Consider the following 22,930-nt stretch of genomic DNA (forward strand, 5'->3'; position numbering starts at 1 on the left):
TAAGTCGAGGAACCTATGTGACCAGTCTGATTTTATGACTTTTTTTTCCAGCAATCATAAATCAAACACTGTGCTTGTAAAGAGAATCCTGCAGTCATAAAGCAAACCCTTCAATCAGAAAGCAAAAAATCCAGTTGTCAAGCCGAAGCCATTCTAGTTGGGGTCTTTGGCCTGCCACACTTTAGTTTATACTATTTTAATATGTATTATTTACTCTGGGAAATTGGGAGTAGGAATTGTATGAGGGCTGTTTGTATGTAGCCATAACAAATTATTTCTAGATAGTCAAAGTCATCCTTTGTCTCTGCACTCCTGCACCTTCAAAGAAGGAGATGGGTGGATGGGTGCAGGCTAGCAGTTGTAGATTGGTCAACGTGTTGGACTTGGGAAAATGCGAAAAAAGACTTGAACTTTCAAAGGGCTGGTGAAACCAAGGGACTTCAGATTCAGGTTTCATCCAGATATTTATTTATTTATTTTTATTTTATTATTTATTAAATTTGTATGCCGCCCCTCTCTGCAGACTCGGGACGGCTCACAACAGTAACAGAAAACAATATATAATACAAATTCAATAATTAGAAAGCTAAAAACCCATAGTTTAAGAAAAACATGGACACAACATACCATACATAAACAGTATAGACCTGGGGAAGATATTTCAGTTCCCCCATGCCTGACGGCTGAGGTGGGTTTTAAGGAGTTTGCGGAAGGCAAGGAGGGTGGGAGCAGTTCTAATCTGAGGGGGACGCTGGTTCCAGAGGGTCGGGGCCGCCACAGAGAAGGCTTTTCCCCTGGGACCCGCCAAACGACATTGTTTAGTCGACGGGACCCAGAGAAGGCCAACTCTGTGGGACCTAATCGGTCACTGGGATTCGTGCGGCAGAAGGTGGTCCCGGAGATATTCTGGTCCAATGCCATGAAGGGCTTTATAGGTCAAGATATGCCAACATGGCTCAGTTAATAAATTGGAACATTGAGGAATATATTGTCTTGGACTCTGATTTAATTTTGGATGCTATTTGGAACCCTGACACCTAAATACTAAAATGAGTAAATTCATTCTTATAGGTGGTTTTTGCCTGTAAAATGCCAGAAAGCTGCAAAAAATCCTATAAATCATGATCATGCAACCAGCCTTAAAAGTTGCCAAGCATCTGAAATGCAATCTTCTGACCACTCTGTGTGTTTTTGTTTGTGGTGTGTGCATGTTGCCATTGGAACTCAGAAACTGGATTCTAACTATCTTTTGGGGAAAATTTGTCGTAACTTTGAAAGTCACTAAGCAAGGATTACCTGTAGCAATAGCAATAGACTTTTTATATACCGCTGTACAGTGCTTTACAACCCTCTCCAAACTCTTATATTCATTGTTCTACAAGAGAAAATGCCTTACTGAAAATTTATTCAAAATTGCAAAATTTGTTCCAACATTGGAATATACTGTAATATTGGAATTTCTCCTTATTTCTCTCAGGACATAAAGTCTAAACAGGAATCTCTGGAAGTACTTTAAATTTTAAAAGGTTTATTAAGCTAATGGAAAATGTTTTATGATTTTGGTTTCACTGCTATGCTTGTTTTATTTCTTTTTATAATATTGAATATTTTTTCAAACTCCATTGTATCCTTATCCAGAAGAGGGTCACTGGTCTCAAAATAGCCACAGAGAAGGCCTTTGCACAGTTCAAGTGTATTATAATGTAATGTCGATTCTCTCAAAATATTTTTTGTTAGCCAATTGTCTTGTAAGGTTTTCTTATGAGACGTTCTTGAGAAATAATGGGCTCTAGGAGAACCATAACAATAGAGAGAGGTAATGATATTACATTATATTGGGAATATATAATTAATGGAGAAGTTAATAGTTTTTAATACATATATTGTTTGACTTGTATTTTCAGGGAATGTTGAGATGTTTTATATTATTGATAATTCTGTATAGGCTTAATGAGTATCAGTGACAATGATTTTTTTCTTGTATGCTATAGAAACTTAGAACTTGCTGAATGCTAAAACATGCTAAAAGGAAAAATTCCAATTTAAATATGCCATATTTTAGGTTTTGTGTGATGTTCCTTGTTTACTTCTTTTGATTTTTTTAAAAAAATATTCTGATTTATAATAGTTTGCTTTTTTAATAGATGTAAGATATCTTATATACATGCAGTATTGCCTTTATCAAAGTTTTGTGCAGATTTAGAAAGATACATGTTTATTAAAATATTTAATTTCAATATCTTTGTTTTTATAAATTTTCTCTTTCCTTTATAGAGCCATCATCATCTCTGGAGGACCAAATTCTGTTTATGCAGAAGATGCTCCCTGGTTTGACCCCGCAATTTTTACAATAGGCAAACCAGTCCTTGGAATCTGCTATGGCATGCAGGTGCTACTTAACATTTCACAAATATTTATGACTATCGGGTTTTGTTGTTCGTTAGCCTAACGCCAAATAACTGTTCTAATTTGTGCTAGAGCAATATATGAGAACATTATTTAGAAGTAGACTAAAATGAGCTTTAAAAAAAGCTTGTTCTCTGCTTGTCACAAATAGCACAGTCCCTAATGCAATCTGTGCATGGAAGTTTTGCAGGCCAATCTGTTGTTCTTTGTGTGCAGAAGCCTGCTGGGAACTGATTCATGAGCTTTTTGAGGCCATCACTATGGAGAATAATAAAACAGGCATCATTTTTGAAAATGGGATTGCTATGGTTTGGCCTTTCTAATAAATGAGTGGTATGTCATTGTAGCGTTGATATTATTTGTAGCATTTTAACACATTAATTAGCAATTATGATACTGGTACAGTTTGCATATCCAAATGTTCTTGCAACTCCCTCTACCACAGGGAGATGTTTTCTCAGAGTAATCCTTCTCTAGTATTATTTATAGAAGAATTTAAAACTGACAAAATCCTGTAAATGAAACAAGTAATCCAATGACATAGGTTCAAAAACAGGACTGGTCTAGAAAGAAAATTTGTACTAGCTGGGATCAGTTAAACATTTGAAGTAGTTGGGTTCGACTGAAATAAAAACAAAGGAGGTAGCATTGTTTTATGAGAAGTTAATCTTCCCAATGTAAAACATTAAGAGCCATGAAGTATAAAGAATAAAAGAAGTGTTTGTGGTCATTTATTAGTTGAACTCAAAGTGCTCACTTGCTAAGGGACTTTTGTGTATGGGAAGATGAGTAGAGAAGACATAGCACAAGAAAACAGTTGAAGCCGAGTTTTAAAAATATTTTATCAGTAGCGAGACAAGAAGTACTGTATTTTTTGACATATAAGACACACTGGAATATAAGACACACCTTAGTTTGGGGGGAAGAAAATAAGGGGGGGGGGGAATCTACCTGCCATGTATTCATCTGGCTAAGGTACTTAGTCTGGTCAGCTTCATTATTTTACCCCCTGGTTAGGGCTGAAAAAAATTATCTTCAGAGGGAGAAAAAAATCCTGCAAGCCAGGAAGATCATTAGCACCTCATTAGGGCTGGGAAAAAGCTTCAAAAAACCCCCTACATTCAGAGTATAAGATGCATCCAAATTTTCAGCCTCTTTTAGGGGGGGAAGGGTGCTCTGAAAAATATGGTATATAGTCAGTCCTTGATGTACAACCACAGTTGGGACCAGAGCTTCTGTCACTAAGCAATGTAATTAAATGAGTCATGCTGGATCTTATGATCATTTTTGCCATGGTCATTAAATGAATCACATAGTTATTAGGCAAATCCAGCTCCCCCCCCCCCCCCATTGACTTTTCTTGTCAGATGCTGGCTGAAAAAGTTGCAAATCATGATCATGTGACCCAGGATGCCACAGTAGTTGTAAATATATGTTGGTTGTTAAGAGCCCAAATAGCAATCAGGTGACTTCAGGAACACTAATGCTTGTTAAGTGCAAGGACACTTTTTTCAACACTCTCATGTAACTTTAAACCTTAAAAGAGTGGTTGTAAATAAAGAATTTCCTCTAGAAATAAAGCTATGAAGATACGGATCAATATTTTAAAAGAATGTGCAGATCAGAAGCACTTAGATTTAATGTGAGAACAACACTGGAACTGAGGAAAGGGAAAAGCAGAAAAGCATATACTGTATTTTTCATTCCCCGATTGTTGGGGGCAATATGCTGATTCTGTAAACCGCTTAGAGGGGGCTGTAAAAGCACTGTGAAGCGGTATATAAGTCTAAATGCTATTGCTATTGAATTGGAAAACTGTTAGAATTAATGGAAATAATAATAATAATAATAATTATTATTATTATTATTATTATTTATTAGATTTGTATGCCGCTCGTCTCCGAAGACTCGGGGCGGCTCACAACAATAATCAAAGACAATATAACATTGCAACAAATCTAATATTAAAAGAGAAAGATATATAAAACCCCAACAATTAAAAACCATGCAACACATACATACCAAAACATAAAAGCCTTGGGGAGGTGTCTCAGTTCCCCCATGCTTGGCGATATAGGTGGGTCTTGAGTAATTTGCGAAAGACAAGGAGGGTGGGGGCCGTTCTAATCTCTGGGGGGAGTTGATTCCAGAGGGCCGGGGCCGCCACAGAGAAGGCTCTTCCCCTGGGGACCGCCAAATGACATTGTTTGCCAACTCTGTGGGACCTTATCGGCCGCTGGGATTCGTGCGGTAGAAGGCGGTTCCAGAGGTATTCTGGTCTACTGCCATGTAGGGCTTTTAAAGGTCATTACCAACACTTTGAATTGTGACCGGAAACTGATCGGCAGCCAGTGCAGGCCACGGAGTGTAGAAACATGGGCGAATCTGGGAAGCCCCACGATAGCACTCGCGGCCGCATTCTGCACGATCTGAAGTTTCCGAACACTTTTCAAAGGTAGCCCCATGTAGAGAGTGTTGCAGTAATCGAACCTCGAGGTGATGAGGGCATGAGCGACTGTGAGCAATGACTCCCTGTCCAAGTAGGGCCGCAACTGGTGCACCAGGCGGACCTGGGCAAACGCTTAAAACTGACCTATTTGTTTAGACAGAAAACAAGTCCTTTTTTGAAAACTGAAAAGCTTTTGTACACTTTTTTCTAAAAGAAGAAAAATAAATAAAATAAATGATATTATGGATTTAATGTTTGGAAAAGTTGAAAATTTAATATGGGGTTGACGTGGTCTTTGGAAGAGATAAGAGGGAGGGGAGATAATTTGTCAATATGTTAAAAGTTACAAATCATTTTTCATAACTTTACTTTTTTTTCCTGTTCCTTTTTTTATTTGTTTTTTTACTTTATATAAAATTGTCAATAAATCTAAAGTAAAAAGAAACAACAATGTGTGAAAATAAATATTCTGATCTGCAAAGTAGACATAATGGTAAAAAGTTAAGTTAAAAGAAAAATATTGTTTCAATGAGACCAGATAGAGAGGCCAAGAGACAGGGAAACATTAATTTATGCATTATTAGTCCAGAACAATCTTGACTAGATTTGAGGAAAACAGAAAGTAGCTTTCATAAATACCTAAGCATGTTTGTTCTGGGAAATGAAAATTGCTCTGCAACCGTGCAAAACTCCCCCAAAGCCTACAAACCCCAGGACTGAATCTGAGCAAGCTTCTGGTAGGCTGCCTGCTGATTCTATTCATCTCAGCAAAATGAAATACCACTGCTTAAAATGTGTTGTAACAATACAGAAACAGTCGAGCGTAATAAATGCCATGTCAAAATAGAACTCCCTCAAATAGCAAGGTTTCATGCAAGATCAAACACAGTGTAGTGTGAAATAATAATAAAGTGAGCTTTAAATTGCTGACTGCCATTGTCATGTCTAAATGCGTAAGAAGAAATCTGTTTGTGGAGTCTGCAAGCCAAGATAAAAATACTAGCCTATAGGTAGCCCAAGTAGTTCAGATAATCTTCTACTATGTAAGGAATAATAATAGAGGTTTTTTGCATCTCTTTGAACACTAATAAAAAATTCAGTGGTAATATCTTATATTGCTGTTGCTTTATAATAGACACAGCTAAAAAGGTTGGCTCTTGAAACATGGCATCACAATACAATGAGCCCAGTGCTGACATGTATCTACATCACTTTTATTATGAGTCGGAAACCCATTTTCAGCTATATGGATTCATAAGCAATCTTAAAGTCTCACAACGAAGCAAGGCAATAGTAAACCCCAGGTGAATTACATGATTGCTATTTCATACAGAAAACATGCTTTATGTAGGAACTAAATATCTACTGGAAGAACTATTTTTCCTATAGGCAAAATATTCTTACTGAAGATAAATAATTTCTACTTGCAACCTGAATTGAAAGAGATGTAATATACGGTGTAAGATTTATAAACTAAAAATAACATATTCCTGGTGCTTTCAGAATTAGCATCATGATAATTTATGAAGTCGATTCCAGAAGACGTGGGAACAAATATTTATTATTTAAATAGCTCTTGTACTGTACAGAATTTACTTGCACGTTACATGCTATAGAATTTAGTTGCAAGTCTAAATGCTATACATATCTGTAGGAAGGTGACAGCAGAGCATAACAATGGTAGACGATGCCTGTTGGGTTTTCTTTCTCATGTCTTTTGTATTCTGCAGCATTTAAAGAATTGCTTTTCTATTTTTTGACAGATGATGAATAAGGTATTTGGCGGTACAGTACACAAAAAGGATGTCAGAGAAGATGGTGTCTTCAGTATTACGTTAGATAACACTTGTTCATTATTCAGGTAAGAAAACTTTTGGTAATGAATTATGGAGCTGAAGTTAAATTGGATATCTTGTGAATTCCACAGAACTCTGTTTAATGGTCAATTTCAAACCTGGAAAGTGTTTATTAATTTTCTGGAAAATTTGCTGATGTCTAATGTTTCCTCTTGATTGTTTTAAGTTGATGCCTTTTAAAGATATTAGATTCTTTATTTTGTGATCCTGTTTCACTTTAGGGGACTTCAGAAGGAAGAAGTTGTGCTCCTTACCCATGGAGACAGCGTAGATAAAGTAGCAGATGGATTCAAAGTTGTTGCTCAATCTGGAAATGTTGTAGCAGGTACCGTATTTTCCATGTTATCAATTTTATGTAGATTTTTTAGATCAATTTTATGTAGATTTCAGTACTGGCTTGAATAGGATTTTTGCCTGTAAAATGTATGTTCAGTGATTTGCATATAGTGAAATAAATTGTGATTTTTAAAACTTGAAAAATCCTAAAGGTGTAGCTTTAATTTTGTAGTACATATATTTTTAGTTCATTTCCAATAAAATGGTTCAATGTCTTCACAGATAAGATATTAACATTTTTTACAGAAATATGTCTCACTGTCAGGAGGGTATCGGGTTGGGAAAAGGAGATATAATAGATTCTTACTTTAATAATATTTTGACATCTTTTTTGTGTAGACCTGTTTTTATCTTACTAAGTTTTTTTTTAAAAAACTGTACCACAAAATACCTTTCTTTTTCTTAGAGCTAAAACTATTACATCTTTTGTTTTTAATAACATTCAAGCTATAGCAAATGAATCAAAAAAACTGTATGGAGCGCAGTTCCATCCTGAAGTTAGTCTTACGGTGAATGGAAAACTGATGCTGAAAAACTTTCTTTTCGACATTGCCGGATGCAGCGGTACCTTCACAGTTCAGAACAGAGAAATGGAATGCATTCGTGAAATTAAGGAGAAAGTAGGATCATCAAAAGTCCTGGTAAGGTTTGAAGTTTAATTTATAGTCATACCTGTTACGGATGGTATCAGATTGTCAGTTTCAGTTTTCATATTTTTGTACTTTTTAAAAAAAGCTTTTTTGTTTGCTGAACAATGACTTCATTGTATGGAATGAAATGGGAAAGACGAAATTTTTTCAACCACAATGATACAGTGCCAAATTGGAGGTTGGGTAATGAATGAATATATGAATATATGGTTAAATTACAGAAATGAAGCTAGATGCTACAAATGTCCTATTGTGTAATAGAAATAGTGAAAACTGAAAAAACAAATATGAAATATAATTATTTCAGCCTTTTCACTCTTGTGCTCCCTTGTATATGTTAGATTTCAGCTTGCATAGACGGTGGTTAGGAATTCTGGAACTTCTGGAACACTTCTAAAGTTACTAGATGGGAAAAGTGGATTTAATTCTGTTTTCATTTAACCCATTTAGGTTTTACTCAGTGGAGGCGTAGATTCTACAGTGTGCACAGCTTTACTGAACCGTGCTTTAAATCAAGACCAGGTGATAGCAGTGCACATAGATAACGGATTCATGCGCAAGAGAGAAAGTCAATCAGTGGAGGAAGCACTGAAAAAATTGGGAATTCAAGTCAAAGGTATTTGTCTCTCTAGTATCTCTATTGAGTTTTAGAATATTTAACTTCTGTCTTTATTCATTTTTTAAAATATTTTTTATTTTGGAAAATAAGAATCCTTCAGAATTTAAGACTCCTTGGAAAATATATTTGCAGACATTTTATATATTGGATAGATAATCTTATTATCATCAAGCAAGTAATCATGGAATCTTTTAATTTAATTTATTTAACTTTTAAGCTGCTTACTCCTGCGGACCCTGGGCGGTGTACAATTATATGCAATAAAATATAATACAATATGTAGCAATACAATTGTACACTGCTTTATTGTTGCTGTTAGCCGCCCCGAGTCTCCGGAGAGGGGCGGCATACAAATCCAATAAATAAACAACATAACATAACATAACATAACAAATAGTAAATGTAAAAACCCAATTTCAACATTCATTCTATAACATTCAGCTCTCTGGGGCAGAGCTAGTTGTTCAGTGACCCCCAGGCCTGCTGGTAGAGCCATGTTTTCACAACCTTTCAGAAGACCAGAAGGGTGAGGACAGTGCAAGTCTCTGGAGGCAGTTGGTTCGAAAGAGACGGAGCTGCCACAAAGAAGGTCCTCCCATGTGGCCCCGCCAGTGGGCATTGTTTGGCCGACAGGACCTGGAGAAGGCCGACCCTATATGATCTGGTCAGTCGCTGGGAATTATGCGGCAGAAGACAGTCCGTAGATAGTCTGGTCCAATGCCATGTAAGGCTTTATAGGTAATAAGAACACCTTAAATTGCGTCCAAAGACCAATCGGTAGCCAGTGCAGTTCACGGAGTGATGGAGTTATGTGAGTGTACCTAGGCACACCCACAACAGCTCACGTGGTTGCATTCTGGACTAGTTGCAGTCTCTGAGTGCTTTTTAAGGGTAGCCCTATGTAGAGCGCATTGCAATAATCAAGCCATGAGGTGATAAGGGCATGAGTGATAATGAGGAGAGCATACTGATCCACATAGGGCCGTAACTTGTACACCAGTCGAACCTGTGCAAAAGCCCCCTTTGCCACAGCTGAGAGATGTTGTTCTAGTCTCAGCTGTGAATCTAGGAGAACCCCCAAGTTGCAGACCTGCTCTGTGGGGTTTAATGCCCCCCCCGCCCCCCGAGTCAAGGATGCATGGATGGAACAGTCCTTGGGAGGCAATACCCACAGCCACTCAGTCTTTATCAGGGTTGAGTTTGAGCCTGTTCACTCCTATCCAGATCCTTACAGCCGCCAGGCACCGGCACATTGCATCCACTGCTTCACTGAATTGGCACAGGGTGGAAATGTAATGCTGAGTATCATCAGCATACTGTTGGAACCTCACCCCATGCCGTTGGATGATCTTACCCAGCAGTTTCATGTAAATGTTAAATAGGAGGGGGGAGAGAGAGAAACGATCCCCAAGGCACCCCACAAAGAAGGGGCCTAGGGGAGGACCTCTGTGCCCCCACCAACACCGACTATGAGTGACCAGAGAGGTAGGAGGAGAACGACCAAAGAACGATGCCCCCCACTCCCAACCCTTCAAGTCACCGTAGAAGGATACCATGGTCATTGGTATCAAAAGCCACTGAGTGGTCAAAGAGCACCAAAATAGAGGGTTACCCCCTAACCTTTGATAGATATATCAGCATTTTTATATTGCTTTTCTCATTATATTCATAAGAATGTTGTCTTCTATCCAGTCAGCACTCAGGGCATCCAGTAATAAAGAATAAAACATAAACATTAAATTTTAGTGATTAAAATCACACTCAATAATTGAAAGTTAAAAACTCCTGGCTAAGGAGGAAGAGCTTTCCTGCTTTCCTGAGGGAACCTATGTTGTATCTTGGAAACTATATGGAGAAAATACAGCTTATTTTTCCTTTCTGTGACATTTTATGAATAATTCAAAAGTTGACGCTCCAATTTTTAAATCTTTCCCTGTTCTCATCACTCATCTGCCAGCCTTTTCGATGGAATCATTGGCTTAATACTTCCATCAGTGGTTCCAGAGTAGGACCTTTTGAGTGACAGGGAGAGGCCTCCAGCAAAAATTGTACCAACAAGAACCTCTCAGCTGCCAAATCCTGATATTCTTGGTTGTCTCCCTGCCTACCATGACTGTACTCAAGGCTAGTGTCTGAGTTAATTTAGTAAACATCTTCTGTTACCTTTGTTCTTTTGCACAACACATAATGAACTTTGGAGTTCACTACCATAAGATGTGGTGCAATTCAATTCAATTTCAATTCAATTCAATTTATTAGATTTGTATGGCGCCCCTCTCCGAAGACTCGGGGCAGCTCACAACAATAATAAAAACAATATTCCAGCGAAAACAAATCTAATATTAAAAAGCACATAAAACCCTATCATATTTAAAAAAGCAAACAACATATACATACCCAAACATAAATATTAAAAAAAAGCCTGGGGGAAAGGTGTCTCAACTCCCCCATGCCTGGCAGTATAGATGGGTCTTGAGTAATTTACGAAAGACAAGGAGGGTAGGGGCAGTTCTAATCTCCGGGGGGAGTTGATTCCAGAGGGCCGGGGCTGCCACAGAGAAGGCTCTTCCCCTGGGTCCCACCAAACGACATTGTTTGGTCGACGGGACCCGGAGAATGCCAACTCTGTGGGACCTTATTGGTCGCTGGGATTTGTGCGGTAGCAGGCAGTTCCGGAGGTACTCTGGTCCAGTGGTGCAAGCTTGGCTGGCTTCAAAAAAAAAGGATTGGGCTAATTTATGGAGCTCCTGGAGATCTGTTGGCAGAATGACTTCCTTTGAAGGCCTTCTGTTGAGAGGCTAATAGGCTCCCTTGTACAGTTGGTTGACCACTGTGAGAACAGACGCTGGTGTGGATTGGCCCCAGATCCAAACAAGCAGGATACTGCTTAGGTTCCTTTGTTATGCATTAAGAAATTGAAATATCCTGGTGCTGTCTAAGGAAACTAGGCGATTTATTACATTGCGATGGAAGAAAGGGTTTGGTTTGGTTTTCTGTTACATTAGATGAAATGTCTGGCTGAGTAAAATAAAAAAGGTTTTATCCTGGCAACAAGGTTGTAATTTAATAACAGCTTGTTTTATGTGTTTGTGAGAAAGGGAGAGAGACCTTGAATTAATGTTCCAGTGAGGAATCCTTGAAATGAGAAAAATGTTAGAATATTTGTTTTCAAAATCTTTTAGCAATGTTGCTAACAATATCCTGTATGTTATATAGTGGTAAATGCAGCTCATTGGTTCTACAATGGTACAACAACGTTACCCATTTCTGAAGAAGACAGAACTCCTCGAAAAAGGATCAGTAAAACACTGAATATGACTACAAGTCCTGAGGAGAAGCGCAAGATTATTGGTGACACTTTTGTAAAGGTACTTATTGTATAGACCCATTGGTATCGTCTTTCTCTGCTTTTCAGAAATCTCAAGTGAATTATTTCTTCAGTTTTTGTGGCAAATTTGTAATCGTTTATACGAATTTGCTCTTAGAAATACAGTGTTCCCTCGATTTTCATGGGTTCGAACTTCGCGAATAGTCTATACCACGGTTTTTCAAAAATATTAATTAAAAAATACTTCACAGGTTTTTTCCCTATATCACGGTTTTTCCTGCCCGATGACGTCATATGTCCATTGTCTGACTTTAATAAATATTTTTTTAAATAAACTTTAATAAATGAACATGGTGAGTAATAATCTAAATGGTTGCTAAGGGAATGGGAAATTGCAATTTAGGGGTTTAAAGTGTTAAGGGAAGGCTTATGATACTGTTCATAGCCAAAAATGGTGTATTTACTTCCGCATCTCTACTTCGCGGAAATTCGACTTTCGTGGGTGGTCTCGGAACGCATCCCCCGCGAAAATCGAGGGAACACTGTATATACAGTACTTGTATCAGCTAGCACATCTGTCACAAATATTTTTTGAAACTGATCCAAATTACTAAATATCCTTGCTGTGTTGGAATATTTGAAAAGATCAAATACATAGTACCTCATTTTCATGCCCTATGTTTTTATACATAAATCAGAGGGTAAAACAAATACAAATCTCATGGTAAAAACTGTGCTACAGTTTATCTGACCTTTCTCACCATTTTGGTGATTACTGTCTGCCCTAACAGTAGTAGGACTTATCCTGCTATAATTCAGGCATATTCGAATAATCCAAACCCCCCTTTTGCCTGCAGGCTTGTGCACTCTTTTAGCAATGTTTTAATATTATTATTTTATTATTATTATTATTATTTATTAGATTTGTATGCCACCCCTCTCTGCAGAATTGGGGCGGCTCACAGCAATCACAAAAACAATATATAGTAACAAATCTAACATTAAAATCTAAAATAACAATTTTACATTAAAAAGCCTAAAAACCCCAGTATATAAAAACATACACATAAACATATCATACATAAAACTACATAGGCAAGGGGGAGATGTCTCAGTTCCCCCATGCCTGATGGCAGAGGTGGGTTTACGAAAGGCAAGGAGGGTGGGGGCAGTCCTAATCTCTGGGGGGAGCTGGTTGCAGAGGGTCGGGGCCGCCACAGAGAAGACTCTTCCCCTGGGTCCCACCAGCCGACACTGTTTAGTCGACGGGACCCGGAGAAGGCCAACTCTGTGGGACCTAACTGGCTGCTGGGATTCGTGAGGCAGAAGGCGGTCTTGCAGATATCCTGGTCCGGTGCCATGAAGGGCTTTATAGGTCATAACCAACACTTTTAATTGTGACTGGAAACTGATCGGCAACCAATGCAGACTACGGAGTTTTGGAGTAACATGGGCATAGCTAGGGAAGCCCATGATTGCTCTTGCAGCTGCATTTTGCACGATCTGAAGTTTCCAAACACTCTTCAAAGGTAGCCCCATGTAGAGAGCGTTACAGTAGTGAATAATAATAATAATAATAATAATAGTGAATACATTTAATAATATTTAATAATAGTGAAACAAAACTGATTTTTAAGGAAAGGCATAATTTTGTCCAGTAGAGGTCACCTATCATTCATTTTATTTCATGTATGCTGAAAATAACCATGTTATAATGCAGTTGTGCTATGCTAATCATTTTTGCTTTTGGCTTCTTTGAAATTATCTACAATTCATGTTTATAACTTGTTGTGAAAAGTATTAAGGTTTCTCTTGGCAGCCAGTACAAATTCCTATGATGTAGCTATTTCTAGCCCGGTTTAAAAAATTAAATATTAGTATTAATATAATAAAAAATTATAAAAGTGTAATAGGAGCATAATGAACAAAGTACTAAACTCAAATCTATTATATGCATATACAGGATACAAAAGAATATTCACAAAGAAATGATGTAATAAAACATTATGGATTTTAAAAATTGATCATAACTATATTCCCAGTCAGTTGCATTGTTTTCTTCCAATGCTATGTAGTTCCTAACTGGTAATATTTCTTACGCAGACTGTGGACTATGAAAGAGCAAATTATTGTAGAAATTAGCATATGGTTTGCTTCTAAGTGCAATGGAATGTCAGCTTGTGCAGAGAAAGGAAAGGGGAATGCCATGTCATTAGTTAGAAAAAAATATTTTAGTCTTAGGAAAGTGGAAAGTGTAGGAAAGAAACTGAAAACAACTCCACCTTGATTGTGTTAGATATAAATTTAAGTAGAAAGTGGCTTTGAGAAGCTTTAAAGTTTGTTTTGTATTACATTTACTGTGTTAAGGAGCATTCCCAAATCTCTAGTGACTCCTATTTCCTGAGCTTGTTCACCACAGAGGACTAACAGTAAGTGACAAACTGCATATGAATTAAACTGTGCAATGCTTTTAAATTTTAGATTATGTGAGTTGTTCACATAGTTCCAGGCATCAACGTATTAGGCTGGTAAAGGTACATTTCATGTTTATTGTTACTATGTAACTATAAACTATGTTACTATGTGTGTGCCCCCAAGATTTCCAACACCACTTTTTGCCTATCTATTCAAAACACTGCCCAGCACTTATAGTTATCACTATACAGGTAATCTTTCCTCAATGTCCACTCATTGAACAACTGCTTAAATTAATAGTGCTGAACAGGGAGTATTTACCAAGGGTCCTCATAATTCTGGCCGTTGCAGCACCCCTATAGTTTCATGATTATGATTATAATATCATCTTGCAGTCACAATGTTGCAGCATCTTGAAGTCAAATGATCGTCATTTGTAATCTTCACAGCAAGCTTCCAACACACAAAGTCAACGGAGAAGCTGGCAGGAGATCGCAAATAGCAGTCATGTGATTCTGGGCACTTTGTGTAAGATTTGCCTGATGACAGCTGTTGGGACAGGACCGTTCTAAGTGTGCTTATGAGATGTCACACCTTATGACTGTGTTGCTTAGCAATAGAATTCCTGGTCTCAACTATCCTCAGTCAGGGAAAACTATATTGGCTTAGTTGCCATTCCTGAGAATTTGCAGTTTATAACTTACTTATATAATATCATGTAAGATCTTTCTCTTTCTCAACTCCATGTCTAGATTGCTAATGAAGTTATTGGAGAACTGAATCTGAAACCAGAAGAAGTCTTACTTGCCCAAGGAACGTTGAGGCCTGATCTCATTGAAAGTGCTTCATCTGTTGCTAGTGACAAAGCAGAAGTCATCAAGACCCACCACAATGACACAGAACTTATCCGAAAGTTACGGGAAGAGGTAAATAGAACACCACATTGACTTTTCATATTTTGGGCGAAATAGTTTAACACTGGTAAACACTGATAGTTTTTTTTTTCTAATTGCTCATCTAGTAGTATTGAGGGTTTAATGTTTTGCTAGTTGAATAGTTATTTTTGCCATTTAGTAGTACTTTCATATAGGAAGAACTAAACTGCAATCCAAAATATTTGTATACTATACAGCCCACATAAAATGAAACCTATATTTGTTTGTTTGTTTGTTTGACTGACTTATATGTTGCAGCTCTCTGTGGATTCGGGGCGGCTTACAACATTTCAATAAAAATACAATATATAAAACCCTTCTAAATCCAATTAATAGAAATAACTAATTTAAAATATTTTTTAAAAGCTAAACATTTAAAAATCAAACATTCAAAAACATACTACAACATCCTACACATTCACTGGTTAGAGGCTGGGGTCTACTGAACCCAAGCCTTGGCGCATAAATTAGTTTTCAAATTCTTACAAAAGGCAAGGAGGGTGGGGGCAGTGCGAATCTCTGGGGGGAATTGATTCCAGACGGCCAGGGCCCCCACAGAGAAGGCTCTTCCCCTAGGATTCGCCAAATGATATCCTACTGTTCTAATAAAAACACAAGCAATTTTAGATTTAATCTTACAAATAGATTAAAAATTATTTTCTGCTTAAAATAAATAAAATAACTATACAGTGATACCTCGTCTTATGAACCCCTCATCATATGAACTTTTTGAGATATGAACCCCGGGTTTAAGATTTTTTTGCCTCTTCTTCCAAACTATTTTTACCTTATGAACCCGCCGCTGCCACTGGAATGCCCCGCCTCCGGACTTCCATTGCCAGATGAAGCGCCCGTTTTTGCGATGCTGGTATTCTCCTGCTGGTATTCCCCTGCAGCATCACAAAAATATGGAAGTCCGGAGGTGGGGTTTCCCATGGAGGGAAGCCTCAGGGGAATCCCACCAGTGCAAAAATGGGCGCTTCGGCTGGCAAAAGGGATGAATTTTAGGCTTGCACGCATTAATTGCTTTTCCATTGATTCCTATGGGAAACATTGTTTCGTCTTACGAACTTTTCACCTTACGAACCTCATCCTGGAACCAATTAAGTTCGTAAGACAAGGTATCACTGTATTGTGTTTATTGAGAGTGACTCTAAATACATTAAATGCATATAGGTATATGCATATTGGTATTACAACATTAAATAGAGTTCTTTTTATCACTTCGCTATTTTGCTTCTGCTGGCATTTCATTGGGATTGTAGGTGCAAGACTGATAATCTATGATTATAATTTATAATCACTGATAATCTTAATAGTAATACATTAGAATTTTTTATTAAATATATGCTATTTAAAAATGAGTTTTCTAATGTAAATCATGCTGTTCTCTCTTACAGGGAAAAGTAATAGAACCACTGAAAGATTTCCATAAGGATGAAGTAAGAGTGCTTGGGAGAGAGCTTGGTTTACCTGAAGAACTAGTTTCAAGACATCCATTCCCAGGTATTAAAATATTAAAATATTAAAACTTAGAATAATAGAACCTCTGATTCTAAGAATTTCCAAAGAGCCACATAGGTTCAAGTGGGAATTGAAACTCATCTCTATCTATCTATATATATAAATAAATCTATTTTTCCCAAGTGTCCACTGCATTAGCCACATTTTAGAAAAGAGAATAGAATTCTTTATTGACCAAGTGTGGTTGGATACACAAGGAATTTGTCTTTTGTGTATATGCTCTCAGTGTATATAAAGGAAAATGATGGTTAGCATACTCTTAGTTGCTGTCACATTGCATTTTTGAAACTTCACGTTGGTATAGATGATGTTAGAGTATTCTATTTTTGCCTTTCAGGTCCTGGCCTTGCCATTAGAGTAATATGTGCTGAAGAACCATACGTTTGCAAAGATTTCCCTGAAACTAATAACATTTTGAAAATCATAGCAGACTTTTCTGCAAGTGTCAAAAAGGTAATACTAGTTACTAATACAAAATAATAAAATAATATTAGATATACATTCTTTTCCTTTTTCTTTTTTTCATTATGCTTATGTTTGTGCTAGAATTTGATTAAATCTTAGAAGCAACATCTCAAGGTTGACTCAGCCTTCCATCCTTCCGAGGTGGGTAAAATGAGGACCCGGATTGTGGGGGGCAATATGCTGGCTCTGTTAAGGAGTGCTATTGCTAACATGTTGCAAGCCGCCCTGAGTCTAAGGAGAAGGGCGGCATAAAAATCAAATCAAATAAATAAATAAATAAATAAATAAATAATTTAAGACCTGATTGAAATATTTTTCAGGCCATCCATATTCTTCTACCCCGTCTGGTATTTCCTCACTTTTTGCCCCATGTTTTTATTTTTCTTTCGTACACTTTTTGATCTAGTTATGTTACATTGGCTGTTAGCTTTGTATTTGTCATCATTACTCAAGTGATAAAAATACACAAAAAGAACACCCATAAGTGCATATGATTCCTAGAATCCATAAGTATATCTCACATCTTTCTAAATGTTGATGTTGAATTGCATTTTTAATGTGTCAATATCAATGATATGCTAAACTTGTATAGTAATGCAAATTTCAACTTTCCTCAACTGTCAGAAAGGTATACTGCTATATTTATTTATTTATTTATTAAATTTATCTGCTGCCCAGCTTGTAATGAAACTCTGAGTAGCTTACAACACATGCATACCATACATTAATCCTTTAGAAAGGATTTTGGTAGAACTTTAAAAAGTCTTATGAATTTCAAGGAGCAAGGTCCAAATATCCAATTAAAAATCAGTTTCTTGACAAATATGCTATATATATATATATAGGAACTCATGGTAACCATATCTAATTATAGCTAATTGTTTCAAATTAAATCATAGCTATTTGTATGCACATCAAAGGCCTGAAGCAGCTTTTACCTGTTACCTGTTAGCATTTGTTCCTATTTTCAAAGTAGCTTCTTTATTCTTTATTTAAGAATACTAAAGTTAACCCCTTCATCCTCCTTTATACTATGATCCTTCAAAACTTTGAAGTTCAACCGCTGTGTTTGCTAGAGATGCATAGCCAACTAACCTTTTCTAATACTTAGAATTAACTGCTTTGTTGTCTAGCCTCACACTCTGCTACAGAGAGTCAAAGCATGTACACCTGAAGAAGACCAGGAGAAACTGATGGAGATCACAAGTCTACATTCATTAAACGCCTTTTTGCTGCCTATCAAAACAGTGGGAGTCCAGGTTGGTGAAGCTGGGTCTGTGGCAAAAATATATAAAAATAGGGAAAACAACATGTTGCAAGGTTTATTTGTTTTTTAAATTCAATTCTCATCAGGAAGGGGAAAAAAGGTGAAGAATAACCATAAAATGAACGAGAAATCAATAAGCAAAGTCAAGAAAATAATTGTACAAAGTGTCTAAAAAGTCACTTTACAAAATCTGGGAATAGTAGATGTGTGATATACAGTAGGATTATAAAGCTGTTATAAATGTTGTCTGCCAGCCAGCCACTCATGTCAGACATTGGTAAATGAGATAGATGTCCTCAGTCATGTGCAGAACCATATAAATCAGTTCTTTCCTGCTGCAGCAGACAGAAACTTTTCTTTCTGTTTTGAGAGAGAGATTCGGAACTTGGCAGAATTCTGCCAAATTCTGTACCTGTGGACGAAGGCACGAGAATACTATTGATCTCCATAGACTGTTTGAAAGGAAAGATCAAATAATTACAACCCTATGAAACTCCCCTTCCTGGAAATCTGGAGAGCCTCAACCCTATTGTAAGACTCTGAGCAATTGACTTTTTCTCCAGATTTTCAGACCAGGAGGTTAGATGAGGTCGGCTCCTGTTTATATGGTGTGTGTGTGTGTGTGTGTGTGTGTGTGTGTGTGTGTGGTGTAGTAGTAGTAGTAGAAGTAGCTTACTGTTTCAACCTTGGATACCATAGGTTTCCCATTCTGATTTTTGTTTTAAGTTGTATGTGCTTTTCAGAATCACTTTTGTGAGATAAGCACCATTAAATATATAAAGAGGAATTTTCGCTTCATAATTTGTATGTAGAAATAAATGAGACATTTAGCCAGGGATTCGTAGTAGGTATTTATTTATTTATTTATTTTTCTATATTGTGCCAAGTCTAATTTTTTAAAGTTAAAACTTAACTTAAAAAGGACCTCCTTTGGGAGTGGGCGGCATACAAATCCGAATGAATGAAACATTATTTTGAATTTCAACTTTCGTCAATCCCCCAGACTATGTTTATGAAGTTACATTTTTGTAGAGTGTTCCTATTTGTAATGTTAATTACAAAATATATTGTTTATCTCTCTGGAGATTGTGGAAGAGAACGATCACCACTGCAATTTATTTATTAATTGAATTGTATGCAGCCCACTCCCGAAGGACTCTGGGCCGCTTACAACAATAAAAAAATAATATAAAAACACTTTAAATCCCATTAATACAATCATACCATGTCATGCAATCTTACTGTGGCCGGAACTAAAGAGGTGTCAATTGCTCACGGCCCCAGGCCTGCTGGCAAAGCCAGGTTTTCAAGACTTTCAGAAAGCCAGTAGGGTGGGAGCAGTATGGATCTCAGGGGGTAGCTGGTTTAAGAGAGCCAATGCCACCACAGAGAAAGCTGTCCCCCGCAGCCCCGCCAATCAACCTTTTTGGTTGATGGGACCCAAAGAAGGCCAACCCTATGGGCTCTAATTGGACGCTGGGAGCTATGTGGCAGGAGACGATCCCAGAGATAGTCTGGCCCTAAGCCATGTAGGGGTTTATAGGTGATACCCAATGCCTTGAATTGTGACCGGAGAGCAATTGGAAGCCAGTGCAGCTCATGGAGTGTTAGTAAATTGTGGTTGCACCTGGGTACACCCACCACAGCTCATGCAGCCATGTTCTGAACTAGTTGAAGTTTCTCAACATTTCAAGGGTAGAGCGTGTTGTAATAGAGCGTGTTGTAATAGAGCGTGTTGTAATAATCAACCCGTGAGCTCATAAGGGCATGAGTGACCATGAGTAGAGCCTCCTGGTCCAGGTAGGTCTGCAATTGGTGCACCAGGTAGACTGTACAAAGGTCCCCCTGGCCACAGCCGAGAGTTGTTGATCAAGTTCTCAGCTGAGGATCCAGGAGGAACCCAAATTGTGGACACTTTCTTAAGGGAGTTAAAACTTCCCCTCCCAGAATCAAGGACGGACAAATGGTAAGGTCCTTTAGAGGGAATGCCCAAAGCTACTCAGTCTTGTCAGGGTTAAGATTGAGCCTGTTAACACCCATTCAGACCTTTACAGTCTCCAGGCACCGGCACATCATATTGACTGCTTCACTAAACTGGCACGGGTTGGAGATGTATAACTAGATATCATTGTACTGCCGATACCTCACCCCTTGTCGTCAGATGATCTAACCCAGTGACTTCATGTAAATGCTACATAGGAGGGGAGAGAGGACCAAACCCTGTGGCACCCCACAAAGCAGGGGCCTGGGGTCAACCTCTGTCCTCCTATTAACACAGACTGCAATTGACTGGAGAGATAGGAGGAGAGCCACTGTAACACAGTACCTCCCACCTCCAACTTCCCTAGTTGTCGCAGAAGGATAATGGTCAATGGTCCATGGTATTGAAGGCCACTGAGAGGTCAAGAAGCACCAGGATAGAGGAATGACCCCTATCCTGGGCTCACCAGAGATCATCCATCAGCATGACAAAAACAGTTTCTGTGCAATCTAATGGTCTATTTAGAGTATTCTTTTTTTTAAAAAAAATGCTTTGTGTTGATTATGATCTGGGCATCTCTGTAAGTTATATCCTTCAAGATTGAATATTTCAATTTGATGACCAGGAGGACCTCTGGGATAGGATAGTGAAAAAATTCAGTTTTCCACCCTATCAGTACCCATTGTGCAATACAGAAACCTTCTTAAGAATTGTCCTCCATTAAGACTCGAACCCAGACTTTTCCAGTCGTACTGCCTTCCATATGTGTAAGAACTTCTAACTTCAGATTTTCTAGCCAGGATAATTGAATTACAGAAATTTTCACATCTAATATAATGCATAGCTTTTCTTACTGTAGCTGAAAGTTATGCATCTGACTCTACAAGCAAGAAATATTTTTGCAGCTTAGGACAACATCTTACAGTTATTACTTTAATTGTCAAGAACCATGCCCAATAGGGCTGTGGCACTAAGATGTTGCCTAAGAAAGGGTAATTAGAATTTTTGACCTGCTTTTTCCTCTTTTTTCCAGGTTTGAGGGCTTTTAAAATATGTTTTGTAGGTGCATTAATACTAATAGAGGCTTCACACTTGAAATCAATTACATAATTTTCTACTGAAAATCAAGAAATGATGTACCATTGTTCAAGTGTTTGCCTTCACATTTCAAGAGTGTGAACTTGGCTGTAAAAAGTGGCTGAGCTGCATTTCCAACAGGTAATTACCATATCTACTCGCAGATAAGCTGAAATTTTAAGGTACCAAAATACAGTCTCAAAATTGGGCTTGACTTATCTGGGGATGGGCTTATCCACGAGTATGTAAGGTAATACTTTTTTAAAAAGTTCGTATGTACCATATATATAGTCACATAAAGACCCATCTCCAGATAAGCCGACTCTTGAAGTGTTAATCAAACTACTATAAGAAATGTGCACAATACATGGATAAGTTAATTGTGAACATTAAAAAGTCTGAAGATTTTGAGGGCTGGCTTGATTGTGGATGGTGCATTTTTCATGGTATTTTGGATAAAAATTCAAGAGTCAGCTTATCTAGGGACAGGCATATGTGAGAGTACCTACAGCATTAGAAGCACTTCTTTGGCTTGAGTTATTGATTCTAGTACATACTGTTTTAAATGCTTAAATGTTGTGTTCTTATGTTGCTACTTCATAGGGCGATGGTCGTTCTTATAGCTATGTATGTGGAATATCCAGTAAAGGTCCTCCCCCTTGGGAGTCCCTTATGTTCCTAGCCAGACTCATACCACGGATGTGTCACAACATAAATCGGTAATATGCCCATCAATACATAAATCTTTATTATTTTGTAATTTATTTGCTGCTTAGTAATTCACTGTGTGTCACTGGGGCAAAATGTATATGTAAGAAGCAAAGGAAAACTCTAGAAAAATACTTTACTTTTCCTATATGCCTTTTAAAATACTGATAACAGGAAGAGTTGAAAGCCTAGCTCCTGATTTATAACATAATTCCATGACTCAATCCATAGACTTTTTTGTGTGTTAATTTGACAAGGGAATTATCCAGTCTTGTTGATTCTTTATTTCATTATTATAATTTATGTTTTATAGGTATCGGTCATGTAATTGTTAGTAATGGAGGGATGTTATTTTTATATTTTACAGTATAAATATCAGTTCTGGTATGCAAAAAACTAAGCAAGATTAATCTTGTGAATTGAAGGCATGGTTGGTTTTTTAGCAGAACCTTTAAAGTGAGACAAGAAAGAAGCATAAATTATTTTTTTTCTGAAAGCAAGTCTGTATTTCCAAAATGAGACACAAAAATACCTGGGCTTTTATTGAAAAGATGTCTCTTTGATTTACTGGAGCTGCAGACAAGCTTTGCATGATTAATGGTTTGGAACGACATGTAATCTTAATCAAGGATATCATAACTTTTAGATGCATTGTTTAAACAATTTTATATTTAGCCAATTCTGTGAATTATTGATTAATATAGGGATAGGCAACACAATGTTATCAGGTTTCACCATTTCACTAGACACTTTAATTAGCACATTGCTCAGCAGGTTCCCTGTTCCCTGGGAATTTTAAAATTATTTTAATTTAAAATGTGTTCAAGCTCCCACAGACTGTCTGTCTATTGATCTGGCATACTTTAGAGTAAATCACCATCTTCTGGTCATCAGATTTATTTGCAGGTGTCTTT

General features: G+C 37.4%; 1 protein-coding gene across 2 annotated transcripts in view; it reads left to right on the plus strand.

Annotated features, from left to right (window-relative positions):
- Window positions 1-22,930, plus strand: part of GMPS (guanine monophosphate synthase) — a 49,147-nt gene that overhangs the window by 20,689 nt on the left and 5,528 nt on the right. For both annotated transcript variants that reach the window (XM_070753496.1, XM_070753497.1), the window contains exons 3-13: window positions 2,275-2,389; window positions 6,619-6,716; window positions 6,933-7,036; window positions 7,495-7,688; window positions 8,148-8,313; window positions 11,533-11,684; window positions 14,812-14,985; window positions 16,395-16,500; window positions 16,856-16,971; window positions 18,117-18,242; window positions 21,912-22,027. In XM_070753496.1, the coding sequence (XP_070609597.1) occupies window positions 2,275-2,389; window positions 6,619-6,716; window positions 6,933-7,036; window positions 7,495-7,688; window positions 8,148-8,313; window positions 11,533-11,684; window positions 14,812-14,985; window positions 16,395-16,500; window positions 16,856-16,971; window positions 18,117-18,242; window positions 21,912-22,027 (1,467 nt within the window). The remainder of the gene's footprint in view (window positions 1-2,274; window positions 2,390-6,618; window positions 6,717-6,932; window positions 7,037-7,494; window positions 7,689-8,147; window positions 8,314-11,532; window positions 11,685-14,811; window positions 14,986-16,394; window positions 16,501-16,855; window positions 16,972-18,116; window positions 18,243-21,911; window positions 22,028-22,930) is intronic.

Source organism: Erythrolamprus reginae, chromosome 5, assembly GCF_031021105.1.
Source record: "Erythrolamprus reginae isolate rEryReg1 chromosome 5, rEryReg1.hap1, whole genome shotgun sequence".
Lineage (NCBI taxonomy): Eukaryota > Metazoa > Chordata > Lepidosauria > Squamata > Dipsadidae > Erythrolamprus > Erythrolamprus reginae.